The sequence below is a fragment of the Condylura cristata genome, unplaced genomic scaffold (genome assembly GCF_000260355.1).
Source record: "Condylura cristata isolate star-nosed mole 26May11 unplaced genomic scaffold, ConCri1.0 scaffold00027, whole genome shotgun sequence".
Lineage (NCBI taxonomy): Eukaryota > Metazoa > Chordata > Mammalia > Eulipotyphla > Talpidae > Condylura > Condylura cristata.
In genome coordinates this window covers 26,828,279-26,847,010 of record NW_004567128.1, presented here as the reverse complement: position 1 = coordinate 26,847,010, position 18,732 = coordinate 26,828,279, and the positions used below count along the sequence as shown (strand labels likewise).

The 18,732-nt window shown below is 43.6% G+C and overlaps 2 protein-coding genes across 3 annotated transcripts in view; both read left to right on the top strand.

The window, feature by feature from the left end:
- ZNF41 (zinc finger protein 41) overlaps positions 1–18,732 on the top strand; it is a 722,252-nt gene that overhangs the window by 613,586 nt on the left and 89,934 nt on the right. The window lies entirely within an intron of this gene.
- Positions 1–18,732, top strand: part of SLC9A7 (solute carrier family 9, subfamily A (NHE7, cation proton antiporter 7), member 7) — a 126,985-nt gene that overhangs the window by 96,265 nt on the left and 11,988 nt on the right. For both annotated transcript variants that reach the window (XM_004689985.2, XM_012730258.1), the window contains 2 exons: positions 4,415–4,478; positions 11,525–11,607. In XM_004689985.2, the coding sequence (XP_004690042.1) occupies positions 4,415–4,478; positions 11,525–11,607 (147 nt within the window). The remainder of the gene's footprint in view (positions 1–4,414; positions 4,479–11,524; positions 11,608–18,732) is intronic.

The window sequence follows — 18,732 nt, the reverse complement described above, 5'->3', positions numbered from 1 at the left end:
ATTTATATGTTTTCTTTATTTTTTTTTTATTCCAGAAGGAGCTAATCAGTTTGTTTCATTTTCTTTTTTAACCTAGAATCCCATTTAAAATCTAGAACAATCCTCCCCATTGTTTTGTGTTATATGACAAAAAGGGTTTCATTGATTTTTAAGTCTTCAGGATAGTTGTCTTAAAGAATTTCCCACATTCTGATTTTTTCTGATTTATTTTCCTCTTGACAAAAAATAATCATTTTTCCAAAAGTACTGTAAAGGTGATGTTGTAGATTTCTTGCTGCATGGTATCAGGTGGTACATACTGTCAGACTGTCTTTTTATTAGTGATGTGAATTTTGATCACTTTAGGTCCCAGCTCTCTCTGCTATTACTGAAAAGTAATCTGTAGAGTGATCTTTTGATATCCTATGAGTACTCAGATTCCCACAGCCTTTTACCCATTTGTAACATCAGCCACTGATATCCTTACTTGAAATAATTACACTAGGAATAGAAAATGATGATGTTTCTCTTTCTGTCATTCTTTTCATGTTTACAACTTTTATTTGTAAAGAACAACTTTCAGAGGGTTTTAAAATCTACTTTATAAACTGAGGAAGTGTGGCTCCCTCCATCATCTAAGTAATCAGTTTAAGCAACATTTTACTTAATATTTATGGGCTGGGGGTTGCGTCTTCACAAGGTTCTAGCAGGAATCTTGAGTATTTTCACTGAGAGGGCCAAACATAGCAGGCAGTTGCTTTTTTAGTAGAGAAGAAAAAGTGCTACGACAGAGAGACATGGGACTAGAATTAGTACTTACTAGATTCTTCCTTGTCCAATGTGGCAACCATTAGCCTCGTGTAGCTCTTCAAATTGTCATTTTAATTAATGAAAACTAAATGAAATTTAGAATTCAGGTCCTTGGCCACACACCTGATGCTCCTTGTGACAGCTTGTGACTCGGGGCTGCCGCGCAAGGCAGGTGGCGGTCTAGAGCACTGCTGCCGCTGTGGACAGGGTGTTAGATAGTGTTGACATCGAATTCCTCTCGGGGCTCCCACATGAAATGTTGAGCATCATGGGTTGGAGTGAGGTTAGAGAGGCAGGGGTTCTGTGAGTTTATCAAATTATTCCAACATTTTTGTGCTTTATTGTTTTGAATTCTGGTCTGGCCTGTTGTCCCCAGGGAGAAGGATGTGTTCTACTGACATGGCAGGGTTTGATGAAAATGGCCAAAGTCTAGTCTTTGTAAGCAGTTCTTATTAAACAGGATTTATTTTAGCTCTTGTTGAACAGTTTTTTTCCCTGCTCATAGAGATTATTTAGAATGATGGAGAGGCCTAAATTCCATTTGGCAGCTATTACAGCATTTGACGTTCATCATTGTAGCACAGCACAGCTGTAAACCTTTTCTCCCACCCATGGGCTTCCTAGTTCATCTGGACTGAAAAAGTCAGTTTGTTTTATCTTTGCTGACATGAAGCCCTAGACGAAGGCTAATACAACTGTCTCGAAACCCACAGTGTAGGAAGGAGAGATATTAGTGGCATGTCTGAGCTGGCTGTGCTGCACTTATTGCCCTTCACATTGCATAAGCTTTGCTGCTGCCTCCACAGTAGCCTGTCTGGGACTAGGCTGAGGCCTGCCATGGCTCCTGGGGTAACGGGAGGCTGTCTAAAAGGTGCTGCAGTTATGGGTGCTCTACCTTCTCTGCAGCTGCACTGGGAGTCGCATCTAGGTTAATCTGGCATGGGTGGTCTTGTGCCTAACACTGCATCCCTAGCTGTTGCAGAGAGGACCAGCATATAGAGGACTTTTCCTACGTAACATACATTGAGGGACTCTAAAAACAGTGAGCGTTCAAGACCAGCTGTTCAGAATTCAGCATGTGACTCTCCCTACCACTTTGCATACTTCCGGTGCACTGAGGCCCTGGTGTGACTTTGGTGGGCAGCTCTGGGCTTCTGGAGTTGGGTGGATTGCCTGTTAAAGATCTCTGAGATTTGTTGCTCAGGGTTTTCAAATAACGTCCAGTTGAGAGGATATGCATCCAGCCCCAGAAACCTCTCCCTGGAAGTAGCTTTAGACACATAGAAGTCTATCTAGTTTATTACAAAGATCCCACCAAGGATCTTTGATTCAATTAAATATTTGTGTGTGTGTGTGTGTGTGTGTGTGTTTAACTAAATGTTCAGGAAAATGCCTGACATAGGAGACATTTACTAAATATTTGTGGGGTAAGGAATCTGCTTTGTGGTTTTAAATTGTACTTTCAGCAATCTGGGATCACTGGTTTTTTTCCTTCTTTATCTCCACTTTCCAGGGGCAGGCACCACAGACTGGTTCTTGACAAACCTGGAATAAGACAGAGTACAGTTGCCGTTGAGAGAGGGGTGTGCCCTTGTGCTATGACCTATTCCCTCTCATTTCTTAGGAAATGACGTGGGTATCACAGGTGGGGAAGAAAGAGCCAGGAGGGAATGCAGTGCACACGGACCTGTGCTCCTGCTGTCTGCTCATTGGAGTTGGGCCCCTGGGGTGGGACCGCAGGTATGATCTCGTATCAAGAGCCTTGGGTACCAACAACCCATTAGAGTCCACCACCATTTTTCCAAAAAGGAGTCAGAAACAAGGTCATTTCTGCCTGGACCACTGGTGTATCATTACCTCTGGGGAGGGAAAACTTGAGTTGACAGCTGTAAAAAGAGAGAGAGAGAGAGAGAGAGCCTTGGGTACCTATCCTCAAGCCCAAATCAGATCTGCTGGACACTGTATTCTCAGTTTACCTTTTTTTAAACAGTCACTGGCTGTCTGCTATTTCCCTCAGCACCACACTCAAGAGTGCAGTGAGTATTCAAGACACTCATTGAAAACAAAAGCAGCAGGGTTTATTGAACAAATAAACAGCAGAGCAAGAGACAGAGCTCCAGGGAGTCGCCCAAAAGAAGTGAATCCCCAATCAAAGCCTTTGCCTGGTTTTGTTTTGTTTTGATAGGGTGTAGGGTCTTTTGGCAAGCAGCAAGCAATGCAAGGTCACAACTAAGTGATTTACTTCTTGTATGTCCAGGACAGCATTTCTCCAGCACCTGTGCAGTTGCTGCACATATCATATGTCAGATGCCCAGAGAGTGGAGGCCAATCCCACCCAGAGCCAGGGATTTTTAGTGTTATAATGAGTCCTTGGCTACTATGGACTACTGCTGTGTCCCACACATGCCTTGTGATACTACCCTAGCCGTCTAGGGCCCAGGGTCACATAGCTTCTTCCTTCTAACCACAGCTGGACTTTATAAGTTGTACAGATAACTCAAGGAGGCATATTTTGAGGGAAAAGTTATTTATAGAAAATAGTGGGTCAAAGAAGTTGATGGTGGGAGTTTTCCAGACATCACGCTACTCCCTTGTCAAGACTGTTCATTCTTTCCAACACTGGAAGGAGGGATGGTAGAGAATTGTCCTGACATCTTTGTTTTCTCCCTGCATTCCCTCCTGCCCTCTTTCTTCCCCACCTGTGATACCCCTTTGTTTTCTCAGCTGCTGGGACACTGATGGTCACAGCGAGCCTCGTAGACTAAGGCTGAGGCAGGGCAGTGGTGGCAGGGACAGCCCAGAGCCCATGTGGGGAGGGAGGGTGCTGTCGGGGTGGGGCAGAATGTCATGTGGGAGCAGGTTTGAGATGCTTTTCTCCCTGTGTCATCATATCCATGTCATCGATGTCGAAGTTACCTGCCCCAGAATGAGAAAGGTACAGAGACAAAGCATTAAAAGATGCATCGAGCAACCGTTGTATGTTATGAAATCAGGGGACCACCTAGTGCTTTTATGGAACTTGTTATAGGTGGATTTTGCTGCATTGCTTTCTTTCTCTGTCTTCATTGTTGATCTCAATTGTGTCAGTTCTCAGATTTCCTCTAATGAGAGAAGACATAGGGACAGCAGAGTAAAAAGTTAATGTAGTGCAGAAGGTTAGTGGTAGAATCCAGGAGGTGGTTATACAGGGATTCATCATAAATTCTTTCAACAGTTCCCTGGATATATGAAAAAGGTCATAACAAAAAGCTAGGGAAATAAAAGCAGATCAGGGCAGGAGTGAGGAAGCAGCAGAGAAGAAAATGTGTACAGTGGAACCCACCTTTTGATAACAGGGGCCATCTGGTGCAGGAAGACAGATGGACAGTTTCCAGCTGGCACCACTCCTCAGAGACCTCGCTAAAGTGTAAACACACAGGATTTGTTGCTCCCGCACGCAGGATTGGACGTGGGTTACGACCTCTTTCTCACAACCTTTGCATGAAAGCCTTTCCTCTTCTGTAGCTAACCACTGCTCCTGCTTTGGGAAGATGGCCAGCCTCTGGGCTTCTCTGAGCCCGAGTGGGTGCCATAGTCCAAGCTAACACTCTGTTTTTCTCCTGTCTTTCTCCCTGGTGATGTATAGAGTTGGTGTTGACCCAGATCAAGACCCACCACCCAACAACGACAGCTTTCAAGTCTTACAGGGGGTAAGTCACAAGTCCTGCTTCTTCCCAGGAAAGAGAGTAAAATAGCTGACATTCACAGAGCATTTACTGTAAGTCAGGCACTTTACATGGATTCCCTCATGGTGATCTTAACTGCCAGCTTATGAGGTGGGTACTGTTATCCCCATTTTACAAATTAGAAGCTGAAGTTTGAGAGCTTAAGTGAGTCATCTAAGATCAAATAATTAGAAAGTGCTCAAGCCAGGATTTGACCCAACTCTATGTGCTTCAGCAACGTATTAAGGGAGTCAGGGGCCAGAGAGTTTTAGCTGAGTCCATGACTCCCTCCCTCCGCAGGGTGGATTTATTGGATACATGGGTGACTGGTTCACTGTGACTGGTTCGGAGTCTCTCAGGAGAGGGGTGTGGTCTGACTCTCTGGCTTAGAAATTCTAAGAGAAGAGAGACATGGGGGTTCTCAGTCCCTCCAGGACCTGGCATCCTCCACCGCTCTCTGAGTTCCCTCACACCCACAGTCTAGAGCAGCAGCCCTCGGCTGCTGGGGCACTGATGGTCACAGCGAGCCTCGTAGACTAAGGCTGGGGCAGGGCAGTGGTGGCAGGGACAGCCCCGAGCCCATGCGGGGAGGGAGGGTGCTGTCGGGGTGGGGCAGAATGTCGTGTGGGAGCAGGTTTGAGATGCTGTTGCTGATGGAGACCAGGTGGGTAGAGGGAAGCATGGGTCGCCCAGGGTTGTGCCATCTGCCCCAGTTCCTACTGTAGCATAACAAACTGCCTCGAATGGAGGGAAGTGAGTAGCAATTTCTTATAGATTCTCCACGTCAGCAGTTTGGAAGGGGCAGAGTTTGAGTGGCTTGCTTTTATTCCATAGAGAAGGCTGGGAGTATATTGAGACAGGATTGGAATCATCGAAGGCCCACAACCCCCATGTTGATCACCTGGGCTGGGAGGACACAAAACAAAGACAACCAACTGGAAAGCCTGATGGCGTCTCTGTGGGCCACTGGACTTCTTAGATGATGGCTCAGGGTTCCGAAAGCCAGTGTTCGTGCAGCCAGGTGGGAGCTTTTCAGATCTCACCTGGGAAATCTCCAAGCATCCTGTCTGTGCCTCTGTTGGTTACAGTGAGTTACTCCGCTCAGACCAGGTTTAATGGGAAGGCACTGAGACCAAATCTCTAGGTAGGACAATGTCAACAAGTGGGACATTGTTTTAAAGTTGCCTGTCACCCATGCTGTGGGGCTGGTGGAATGAGTCTGCCTCCAGGCTTTGTTCCTTCCCAGACTGGAATTTCCTGGGCAGGCAAGGGGAGTTAATGATAGCAGCAGAAATTTGTTACTAATACATTATTTGGTTTTAGGAGTTAAGAGCTATTTTGTTTTGCTTTGACTACCTGCACTGTGGCAGGGCTGGCTCAGGGGGTGCCCCATAGACAGCTGCTGCTTCAGTGGGGCAGGGGGCAGTAGTATTTTACTGACCACGTGCTTGTTGCCCCTGAAGCCATGTCAAGTATGTCTTTTTCTTCCAGTCAGCTTTAAATTGCAGTCATCATTGCACTTAATCCAGTGTACATACTTTGGATTCCATGGGATCATCTGAATGACACCTCTCCCAAATCTTGTGGTACGCAGAGTCTGGGGAAGGGTAGAACATCTGATTTCTTTCTCTTTGAGGATGGTCACAGCCTGATAAAACACTGGTGTGATGCCCTTAAGGGTCACAAAACCACAACCTCCGAGAATCTGGACCTTTGGGGGAGTTTTCGGTGAACTTCATTGGAAACGCACCCACTTTAGTGGTGTTCTTTGTGCCAGTTGGAAATACGTGGCTTCACTCAGAAGTTATTTTTGAAAAGTTGCTATTTAAATCTAGCTTTGATTAAGGACATTAAAGAACAGGTATTAAGGAAATCTACACCTAAAAGCCAATTTAAGTATAACTGCTTGGGAGATCTTGAAACTCACCCTGAGAAAAGCTGGGTGGGAAGCATGGTGGATGCTTTACTTCCCCAGCATGAAAAGAAGGGCTCTTACGGTACCACGGCCCTATTCCAAAGCATCCGCCATAGAACTGCATTCAGTCAAGGTTACTCTGGGAAGAAAACAGACGCATTCCAGCTGAAGCGGGGGTTTTGGATAGATTTCATCTTGGTGGTTCTGGACCAAACCCCTCCAACACCTGTGCTGGTTCCGGTTACTCCTGCCTCTGGACTTAAGCATCAGTAAAGGGGGATGCATCAAAGGTTTGCATGGTTTCATGTGGCTGACTTACTGTGTCACTCAGAAGACCTGCACGTGGAGCCTCGGGCGCGTCCCTAGACTGGGCAGGAATTGTGCTGTCAGTTTCCCATGGAAGTGTTTGCAAAGCGCTGAGTCCTGAGCGCCCAGGGTTCCAGCAGCGCATTTAGTCTACGTGGTGACAGCAAAGCTAGTGCCCCCTGTCCCAGGGTGGGGTGAGCCTCAGAAACCTGCCGCGGGGGGGCTGGGGAGCCCGGTTCAGTGTTGCTCATGGCCCCTGGCTTGCTGCGTATGTGCCAGCACCCTGTTGGCCACCTCGCTGGAGCTGTCACGACTCCCCCTTCGCCTCCCTCCCCAGCTGCACAGTCACGCAGAGGGTCCTCAGGCATTCTGAATGTCTTCAAGAACTGTGCTCAACTTGGGAAAATAGGTGACCTTCAAGATTGGTTCTCCAGGACAACTTCATTAAAGTGACTCATGGCCTGTGCAGAAAGGACTTTATTTCCCCAAATCCTTCTGGCCTGACCCTCCAGCGCCAGTGAGCCGCTCCCAGCAGCACTGGGAGCACTCTGTGGTCATGTGAAACAGAGAACAAATGGGCTTCTCAGTTTTTTGGGTGAAACCCTGGGTTCTTGCAGTTTCCCCTGAAAGGGATCCAGGTCACACGGTCAGCGTTGTCATGCAACTGAAATGAGAGGTGGGGAAAGTCCAGATGTTTGTTCCCTGTTGGAAGAGAAAGGGCAGTTCTCTGCCTCATTTTCTAAATCATCTTCCTAAAAACAGACAAGTGATACTCTGTGGGAAGGCAGTGATTTATAGCAATGGCAATTTTCCTCACCGGCTCTAGAAGCCCAGGCTTATAAACAGACTCATAGCTATGGAGCTACCGCATATTAGCTAATGTGGGCCAAGGAAAGGAGCTGTTGGCTACCCCTTTTGCCTTCATGTGAGGGAAGCACAAGAATATCGTGGGCAGACTTCAGCTTCATGTACCTGGCAAGTTTGACTTATTCAAACAAAACAAAGAAAAAACTCAGTTGCTTTGTTTCTCGGGAGGTCTTGGTGGCTTTGCAACCAAAACAAAAACAAGCCCAGCTGGAGGCTACTGCCCGGGGAGGCAGTAGCCCCCCACCCCATTCAAGGGGGGCTTTTCATGCCAGGCACTGCTGAGACACATGTTGGCCGGACATGCTGACACAGCATTCACTTCCTTCCCGAAGTTTCCAGAAGATCACTCATGGATGAGGCCTCTTTGGGGTAGCCAGGAGCAGGAATCTGCATTTACTCCAGCTTTATTATCTCAGCGGGACAAGGTCACAAGCAGGATATGAGTGGAATATGGAGGGAAACGTGTGTGTGTGTGCACATGCACGTGTGCAAACATCTACTGTTCATAGTGCATTCAGATACAACTTTCTGGGCAAATTGGATTTCTTTTGGTCCTCGAAATTTCCCTCCAGCCTGAAATCTGATACCAGTCCCTTGAACCTTTAACTTCACACAGTTACCGAAGTGCCTTTGTGCAAACCACTACCACCCGCCCCACGGTGATTTTGCTCTCATTGCCTCCCTTGGCCCCCAGTTTCCCTTTCTGCTATTCTCTCTTCTCTTAGAAATTAAAAATTAACATTAATGAACATCTGACAAATACTTGTGAGCACCTGTTCACTTTCAGCCATCCTTTCAGGTTCTGGGAATGCATCTGCAAACAGGCCTTAAGGGCTTGTTGACAACATGCTGAAAGGTGAGGGTGGAGAGTGGCAGAGGCAGATCTTGGAGATCCTTGCCAGCCCTCCACTAGGCACAGCGCTGCCCTTGCTGTGTGGGCACTGCTTGCACTAGCAGCCTGTGTGTCACCACAGAGCCTGTTGGAAATGTAGACTCTCAGGCTCCACCTAGACACCCCTCCCCGAATCAGCATCTGCACTTTAACTGGGTCCGGGGGAGGGTGGCCACTTCACAGTTTGAGAAGACCTGGTGTAGGCAACATGGAACTCTTGACTCCCTGCTTCTGACCCCTTCTGAGAAATCATAGTCCCAGCACCCAGAGGCATTAGAAAAGGGCTAAGTCAGGTTGCATCATAGATTTACTCTTTGGCTCTTTGTTAGTTTTTCATGGCTGCTGCAGGAAATCACCAGTTTTTAAATTGCCAGCTTTTAAAGGAATTGTAACAGCTTAAAAAAGTGCAGCATTGCATACCATGCAGTAGTTCCAAAGTCTGGGGGGCTCTGCTGGGCTCCCTGCTTCAGGTCTCCGAAGGCTGAGCTCAAAGTCTTAGCAGGGTTGAGCTCTGCAGAAGTTCTTTCCTGGCTCTTTCAGATTGATGGTAGAATCCAAGTCAGTGTGACTGGAGGATTGGCCTGTTTACTTACTGGCCATTGGCTGGGAGCCAAGCTCAGTTCCTAGAAGCCACCTGCATTTCCTGGCTGATGGCCCCTACCTTCAAAGCCAGCAGCAGTGGGTAGAGTCTCTGTCACACTTTGAATCTCTCCTGTCTGTTTCCATCTCTCTGACTCTCTCTCCTTTACCCACTTTTAAGGGCCCATCTGCAAGACTTTTCAAGTCCCATCTGCAAAGTCCCTTTTGCCTTGTAATGTTGCATACCTACTTCCCAAGACTCCCGGGGCCTGAGATGTAAAAATCTTGCTTACTGCATGCTTCAGGAAGGGAAAAGGAAGCTGCTCACATTAGTATGACTTAACTTTTTTTAAAAAAAAAAAAAAGTCTTTTACCCATAACAGTGGAATGAACTATTACTGTACCCAGCAATCAGTATTCATTAGTTCTACAAAAACTATTTCAAAAAATAGGATCTTTTGCCACTCCTCGACTCTTTAATCTGCTTCCTTTCTCTTTATCACACAAGTTTCAATGAATGCATCTGTCTGTCTCCCTTCTGAAAAATTGTCCCTCGAGGGTCATGGCAGGGTCTTGTTCCTCTTTGTGTTCCCAGCAGCTAGGATGGCGCCAGGCACTCAGTAGGTACTCAGCTAAGGCGGAAGAGGTTGTTATCAGAGTTTCAAAAAAATGGTGATAAGCAGAGTTGGTGGTATTTACTTTCTTAAAGGGGATTCCATATTAATAATGTCAGTAAAAAGTTTTAAGATCTCCAGGTAATTCATAAAAACAGAGTATGATGGGTTACCGGGGGCCGACTGGGGTAGGGAAATAGGTCATGGGGGAGTTGGGGAGATATTTAAGAGTACACATTTACAACTAGCAGATGACAAATTCTGGATATCTGATGCACAACGTGGTGATTATTGTCAATAATGCCATATTGTAAACTACAAAGTTGCTAACCTATGAGATCTTAGAGTTGTTCTCACCAGAAAGAAATAATTCTGTGACACGATAGAGGTGTTAGGTATTAATGGGATAGATACTCCTAAAGCACATGCTTGAAATTATACATCCATTAATGGAAATGAACTAAATAATAATATAAGCTCTCATTATATGCCAGACATAATTAACATAGCTAATAATAATGACAGTCAGTATTTGTTTAGTGCTTACCATGTAACAGCCACTATCCTATGTGCTTTAAATGAAAAAAATACACCTCCTAATGCCCTTTTGAGATGGGTAATTCTTAATATCTCCATTATACAGATGAGGACGATGAAGCACAGAAAATTTAGGCAGCTTGCCCAGAGCCGTACAGCAAGAGAAGGACCCAGATAGGAGCAGAGCTAGATTTGGACCCAGGCAGTCTGTTGTCAGAACTTGTGATGTTCACATCTATACCTCTTAGGCGATTCTGTTGCCTTTGAAACTGTTCTCAAAGAAGCTGACCTTGTGCACAATCTCAGGAAACAAACTGTTCTCAGTCAAATAGGTGTTGTGGGTGGGAGAAGGTGTGGGCAAGATAGGGGTAAGATAGGCTCAGTGAACAGTCTGAGCTAAACAGGGGGTGTGAACCTACCTGGTGGGAATGCAGGTTTGGGAGAGAGAGCCAGTCCCATCTTTCCCTGGGGCAGCCTTTGTATGGAAATCCAGGGACTGAAAATGCAACCCCCAGGGGCCTGCCCATCTTAGGGCAGCCTGCCCAGCCCTGTGCCCTTCAGAGCCTGCATGAAGGGCTTCTAGCTGGTCTGCACTGGCAGCCCAAGCCCCCCTCTGCATGAAGTAGTAGTTGACTGTTTTCTGGGTCAGCATGAAATCCGAGTCCTGTTACACAGTCCCTCCCTGTTCCTCCAAGGCCACTCTGCACATCTAAGTTACTGTACCTGATTGTGCCTCTGGCACCATCTACTTCACAAAGCTGCACTTTTTATTTGCGCTGAATTTACACTGATAACCTTTAAGGTTCTCTAATTAATTTCCCCTGCCCACCCCCCTTTCCTTCCTGTCTGGGTGATGTGGGTGGGGGGGAGGCAAAGGTGAGGGGAGGAGTCCTTGGCTGGTTGGTGAAGAAACTCAGCCATATGTGGTGGCTTCCGAGGGCCTGGGAAGTTGGTTTATAGCTTTCTTCAGTATTTTCTATAGATCTTTTTTTTTTTTTTTGGCTTGTAGAATCTAGACTACTTTAGGGTGATTAATCTGATGAAAGGCACTTTGAGGAAAATTACATTAAGAATGCCCAAAGAAATTTTGTATATGTTGAGTTGATCTGCCTGGAGATGTAATCAATTCTTTTTAGTTTGGGGATTGAATTCCCTTTTGGATTTATTCTCTTCTAAAATATTACTTTCCAGTATACTTTTGAAACTGGTAGCATGAATTGATTGACTCTGAGCTCAAAATCTCTACAAATTATGGCTAAGAAACTATTCTCCTCACATTCCCTTTCTAAAATTAAACATCTGTCCTCTTGTTTATTCTTAGGATGGTCCAGATTCTGCCAGAGGAAACCGGACAAAGCAAGAGAGTGCGTGGCTATTCAGGCTGTGGTACAGCTTTGACCACAAGTATCCTTTGAGGGGTCCTCCCTGTATTCGTAAAATGTCAGTGATGAAATCCCCTTGTTGAATTGTCAGTGGGTGACTTCTAATGAGAAAGGAAATGTGTGCTTGGTATAGGGATAGTCACTTCTCTCTTGGGACATGAGTAATGATCATTCAGCCAAACAGCTCTCTGTCAAAAGAAATGCTTGTATGTCACTAAGGTGGTCAGTCCACAGCCTGCTAGACTCGTGTGGACCTTCGGAGCTTTGTGTGCCTGTGTAGTAAACTACTTAAAATTACACAGTGAACAATGCTGAGGTCAGTAAGGAAATTGGACTGGGCAGTTAATCCATGCAGGATAATTCCTGTTGGCTAAATGTGATCAAATCTGATCTAGGGTTTGTGTGATCTGATCCTGGCTTAACTGGGACTTAGGGCAAACTCTGTTCTAATAGATTCACTTGGTTGCAAGTGAAAGTTAAAAACCAAAAAATTAAAACTTTTTTTTTTCAGTGGCATAGTGAGAAAATGGGCAGGTAGCTTATATACTGGTGAAGACCTTGAAAATGTTTCCAGTTGTTGTTGAAGTATAAGATATGTGTATAAATGTACACAAATCTTAAGTGCTCAGTGAATTATCATAGAGTAACACATTCATTTAAAACGAAAACAGGTCAAGGAACACAAAATTACTGTGTCCTTTATGTCATAACTACTATTTTTTGCACCTCCCCAAATCTAACCTCCCTCCTGATTTCTCTCAACACTTAAAGTTTTACCCATTGGTTAACTCAAGTATACCTATTTTAGTATATGGTTAATTTGACATCATTTGTGTGATTCACCCATGTTGGTGCAGATATTCTCGTGGCTGTGAAATACTGCATTATATTACTGTACTGTAACTTATTTGTCTTTCAGCTGTTGATGACTGTGTGGGTTGTTTCCAGTTGGGAGCTACTGTGAAAACACTGCTAGAACATTCTTGTGCATGGCTTTTGGGGCATATATGCATACATGTTTTTTTCATAATCAGAAAAGCAGAGATAGTTCCGTTTTATTTTCATTTCTTTAAATAATTTGTTTTACATAACTTTTGTTGTTGTTGCTGGGAATATACCCAGGAGTGAGATTGCTGCATCATAGACTATGTACCATAGGCACTACTTGTGCTGAACAGTTTTAAAAAATGGTGCTACCAGTTTACATATTCCCTTCTAGGGTGCAAAAGTTCAGTTGCTCTACATCTTTATTGACAGTTGATATTCTCAGACCTTGTAAGTTTCGCTATTCTAGTGGGCTTATCATGCTTTAGAATTGTGGTTTTAGTTTGCATTTTTCTGTTGACTAATAAGGTTGCATATTTAGTGGTCAGTTGGTATGTTCTTTTACAAATGACCTGCTCAGATCTCTTGCTCATTTTTTCCTACTGATTTGTAGGAGTTCCTTATGTAGTCTCGATAAGAGTATCTTGCTAATTATATGTGACAAAAAATAGCTTCTCCATTTTGTCACTTGCCCTCTCACTTATTAACTAGATTAAAACAAAAAGTTTTTTTTAAAGATTTATTGATTTGTGCATACAGAACTGAGGGACAGGCCAGAGGCTCGGGGGGGTTGTTCACCATAGACAGAGTGGGGAGCAGAACAGGCAGATCGACAAAGTACACTGCTGAGGGGAGCAGCGGGCGGGTCAGGAGAGGTCTGCCACACCATGTGGTCACCTCCTGGGCAGGCGGGAATCGAACTCATGTGGAAGTGGCTTTAGCTTCTCAGTGCTGTGCTTTAACCCACTGCGCCACCAGGGAGGGCCCTAAAACAGAAAGTTTTAATCCAGTTTATTGACCTTTTCTGTCCAGGTTTGTATATTTTTGTGTTTCAGAAATTGTTCCTCCAGCCATGAAGTTAATTTCCTGTGTTTTTTCTACAAGCTTCATTATTTCTCATCTGTGCATTTTTTTATAAAGTGTAATTTTTTAAAGATTTATTTATGCATACAGAACTGGGGTACAGGCCAGAGGTGCAGGGGCAATAATAAGAGTATTCACCAGAGCCAGAGCGGGGAGCAGAACAGGCTGACTGATGAAGTACACTGATGAGGGGAGCAGCAGGCAGGTCAGGAGAGGTCTGCCACACCATTTGGGTCACCACTGGGGTGGGGATCCAACTCAAGCTGAAGTGGCTTTAGCTTCCCAGTGCTGTGCTTTAACTTGCTGTGCCACCAGGGAGGGCCCCATCTATGCATTTTTTTTTTTTTTAACGGAGTGGTAGATATGAGCAGTGGAAAAGTATAGAGATAAGTTGAAATGCTCTAAATGAAGTTATTGTCCTCCAGAGATGATATTACTTACTTCTGTTGAGTGGCTAGACTAGAGCATTAGCAATTCAATATCATCTTAGTGCAATCAGGAACTAAGCTGATTTGAAGCTGGGCTCCAGTTCCTGTGAGGGATAGTCTGTTTGTCCTTTCTCCTAGAGTTCCAACCTAAAACTTAAAGTATTTATGTATTCTTCCTTGGAATGTCCTGAACTCCAGTTTTTCCTCACGTACACTCCTTCTTTGTGAGTCTGCCAGATGCTCTACTTAGCTTCCCAGGTGCCTTTAGGGAAAATGTAGTTTACCTTGTATGAGACTCATCTTTTAGGCTTCCTCCTCTCAGATGCTGAACCTCTTCACTACCTTGGTAACTTTCTGATGCCATTAAGGAGGAGATTTTGTTGTGTTTTCTTTTGCCCAGGATTTCTAGTTCTTGTGTAAAGGATGGTTCAAAATACTTTGTTTGCTATTGACTGAAATAGAACACACAGGGATTTTTTAAAGCCCTTTGAATTTTATCTGCCTTGTAATTCTGAATACTTATTACTCACTAGATTTGGAAAGGATGTAGAAGAATTGTAGAGACTCCATTGGAGAATTTAAAAAAGGCGAATCCGACAGGAAACTGATAATTAATGGCATTCACTACATCACTTTCAATAATGAATAGGATATCCAGAAAATCAGTAAAGAAATATTGAGCTTCAACTATACTTTGAACCAAATGAACCCAACAGACATACAGTACAGTCCATAAAGTAGCAGTAGAATGCACATTCTTTTTCAGGAGAGTACACATAGGGTTGAAATCACATCAAGTTTCTTTTCAACCACAAACATATGAAACCATCTTGAGCAAGAAGAACAAAACTAAACCATCACACACCTTGATTTCAAAGTATATTGCAAAGCTGTAGTAATCAAAACAGCATGGTACTAACAAATACAGACTTAATGACCAGTGAAAGAAAAGAGGAAGCCCATACATAAACCATGCATATACACTGAAATAATCTCCAACCAGGGTGCCAGGAATACACAATTGGATAAAGATAAACTCTTCAATAAATGTTGCTGAGAAAACTGGATATTCACATGCCAAAGAATGAAACTGGACACTTAACACCATACACACACACACACACACAAACACAAAAAATGGGTTAAAGACTTAAATGTAAGATCTGAAATCCTAACACTCTTTAGAATAAAACATATAGGACAAATGATTTGGAACCAAAATCACAGCCAACTAAAGCAACAATAAGATTATATCCAACTGAAAAGTGTCTGCACAGTAAAGGAAGCCAACAAAATGAAAAGGCAACCTTCTGAATGGGAGAACATATTTGTAAACTATATATCTGATAATTGATCAGTCTCCAAGATATATAAGAAGCTCATACAACTCAATAGTTTTAAGAAAACTTTGTTTTAAAATGGGCAAAGAAACTGAATAGACATTTTTCCAAAGAAGACATACACATGGCTAATAGGTACATGAAAAGATGTTTAGCATCACTAATCATCAGGAAAATGTAAATAAAAATGACAGTGAGATAACACCTCACAACTGTTAGGATGACTATCATCAAAAAGTCAAATGACAATTATTGGCAAGTGTATGGAGAAAATGGGGCCCTTAATACACATTTGGTGAAAATGTAAATTGGTACAGCCATTGTGGAAAACAGTATGGAGGGTCTTCAAAAACTTAAAATAGAGCTACCATTTAATAAGGCAGCCCTGCATTTGAATATATATCAAAAGGAAATACAATTTTCTCAAAGAGATATCTCTACTCCCATGTGCATAGGAACATTATTCACAGTAGCCAAGATATGGAAATGATGTGTCCGTCATGGGGTGAATGAATAAAGACAATGTATATATATGATAGAATATTATTTGTTCTTAATAAAGAAGTCTTGTCATGTATGATGACACATGAGGCTGGAGGGCATTATGCTGCATGTAAATAATCTAGACATTGAAAGACAAATTCTGCATGATATTACTTCTGTGAGGATTCTAAATATGTCAAACTATAGAAACAGTGTAGAATGTTGGTTACCAGGAGCTGGTGAGGAGGGAAAATAGGGAAAGGTTGGTCAAAGTGTTCAGATTTTCAGTTTTAAGACAAAGTAGTTCTGGAGTCCTGATATACCATATGGTAATTAGTTAGCAATACTGTATCATACACTGGAACTTTGTTAGGAGAGTATCACCATATACAGAAGAAAGGTGACTGAGGTGATAAATGTTTATTGGCTTGATTGTGGTGTTCATTTCATGATGTGTGTGTGTGTGTGTGTGTGTGTATATGTGTATATGTGTATGTATATATATATATATATACACACACACACACACACATCATGAAATATATATATATATCAAAGTGTTAAGGGGAAGGAAGTCCTAAAGGAACTCTGCAGAGTTTTGTGGACTCCACCCCCTACTCCAGCTTTCTGTATTCCAACCCCTACCCCAATGATTGGAAAACTATAACTCCCAGCAGTACCAAGACCAAGGAGTGGACTGTGAGGACCCAAGGGCAGAGCTAAGAGGCATTCTGGGACTTTGGGGGATAAATAGAGAGCAGTTTTTCAATGATCGCTCTGGAGAGGTAATGGCTCTCTTTCTCTCAGGCTGCGTGATTGGGGGCTAGCAGTTAGTTTGTGACTAGAGCTCCAAGTTAGCTGAGCTGGTAAGATATTCTACTTACCTTGTATCTCTCTCTCTTTCCCTGGGTTGTTCCTTTTTCTTTCCCCTTTTCTAAATAAACCCATTACCCTTTTTTGTGTGTGCCTGCAGAACAATTAAATTTCAAGTGCGCAGGTGAGGACCCACAGACAGGCAGCCCAGTTTCATTCTGGTCTACCCTGTAACAAAAGCATGTCATTGTACGCCATAATATATATTCAGTTTGCCAATCATGCTTTAGTAAATCTAGGGGGGGATTATTTGAAGAATAACTGGAACTACCTCTGCAGTCTCATCTAAATGTAAATTTTAGTTACTGAGATTTCTACTTACTAGTGTGAAGGAGAGACACTAAGAAGAACAAAAGCAGGCATAAAGTGGCTGAAGGATTACATGAGGAAGTGTCTGTTGCTCTATGTCTCCATAGATGATCAAATAAGAAAAAGTGGGCTTTGGCTGTGTCAGAGGGGTGTTCAGCTAGACACAGAGAAGAGTCCCAGACTGGCAGGAGATGGTGTGGTACCTCCTTCACAAAACAAGCCTGACAGTGGGTAGGCGGGCTTCCAGTTTAAGATGAAAGGCTTGGTACATACATAAACCTTCCTTCTCCCCCCCAGGACTCATTGACATCACCGAAGACATATTTGGCTATTTGGGAGGCCACAGGTCGGGAGAATTATAGCCATGAAAACTGTAGCCCAAGCCAAAATGGAGCCAGTTTGTTTAGGCATTTTGTGGATCCGATCCGTGCAGTTGTCAGGAGCAGTTGCGACAGCTATTTTCCTGTATCAGCAGATCAACTAGTAGCAGTTAATTTTCTCCTCAAGCCATAGAGCTCTCAAGAAAGTAGACACTTCTGGGGAAAGTTTCTTAGTAAAGCAGATCTTGAGACCACCAAAGATATTCTCCTCACAGAAACCCCCAACGGTGACATGGTAAGAGTCTACAACTGCCTGATGAACTCCAAAACTGAACATATGTGTGTGGGTACGGTGCCAAAGAATCAAATAACTTCCAGTTTATTTTAATTTTTCTAATACAAGCCTTAATGCTGAGAGGCTTTTCCAGTTATGATATAAGAATACAGTATTAGGAAAGGAGCATTCATCGAAATGGAAACTCTTGGAAATTAACAATGAGGTATTTGAAATTAGCAAAGAGCATAATGAATAGTTTAACTACATGATGAGGACCAATTTGCAGATCCAGGAGATAAAATTGAGGGGAAAAAATGTCTTATAGTGAGAACAAAATGTTAGAAATGTATAAGAGAGATGTTTCAAGATGTAGAGATTAGGCCCAGGTGGTCCACTATCATTTAACAGGATCTAGGAGGAGAAGATAGAGATAATGAAGGAAGTGAAGGGGCAAAGAAATAATAGAAGAAAAAATGCCTTAGTTAAGGAAAAATACTGGCCTCCAGAGTGTGTGGTCCTACTAGCATGAATGAGCAGATTATAGCATTCTATCCCTGCAGGAGGAAAAGCAGGGCTCTTCCTGGGTTCCAGAGGAAAACCAGGCAGGCTCCAGGGAAAGAATCAGGCTTGCTGTGGACAAAACTGGATGCTAGAATGAAATTGATTAAAGTGCAGCACTGGAAGTGAGCCGCAGCCACTTCAGTGCCATTTAGATCCTGTCCCTGTAGGTGACCCACATGGTGCAGTAGACCTCACCTGTCTCTCCCGCTGCTCCCCTCAGCAGTGTACTTTGTCCATCTGCCTGTTCTGCTCCCTACTCTGACTCTGGTGAATCTTCTCATTGCCCTGCACCTCTGGCCTGTATCCCCAGTTCTGTATGCATAAAGAAATAAAACTTTAAAAAATGAAATTGAGCAATATCAGAATTCTAGGATGGAAAAAAAAGTCTGAGCTTAGAATTCTGCATCCAAACTGTTCATCAAAAATGAGAGAAAAAAAAAGGGAAGTTATCTTTCAGACATGCAAGAATTCAGAAAGCTTAACAGTAAGCAGTCTCTAAGAAGGAAAGAAAATAACATATAAGGATCAAACAAAGCAAAATTAAGAAAGGTAACATCAGGCCCTCCCTGGTGGCGCAGCAAGTTAAGCACTGCACTAAGAAGCTAAAGCCACTTCCGCATGAGTTCGATCCCTGCCTGCCCCGGAGGT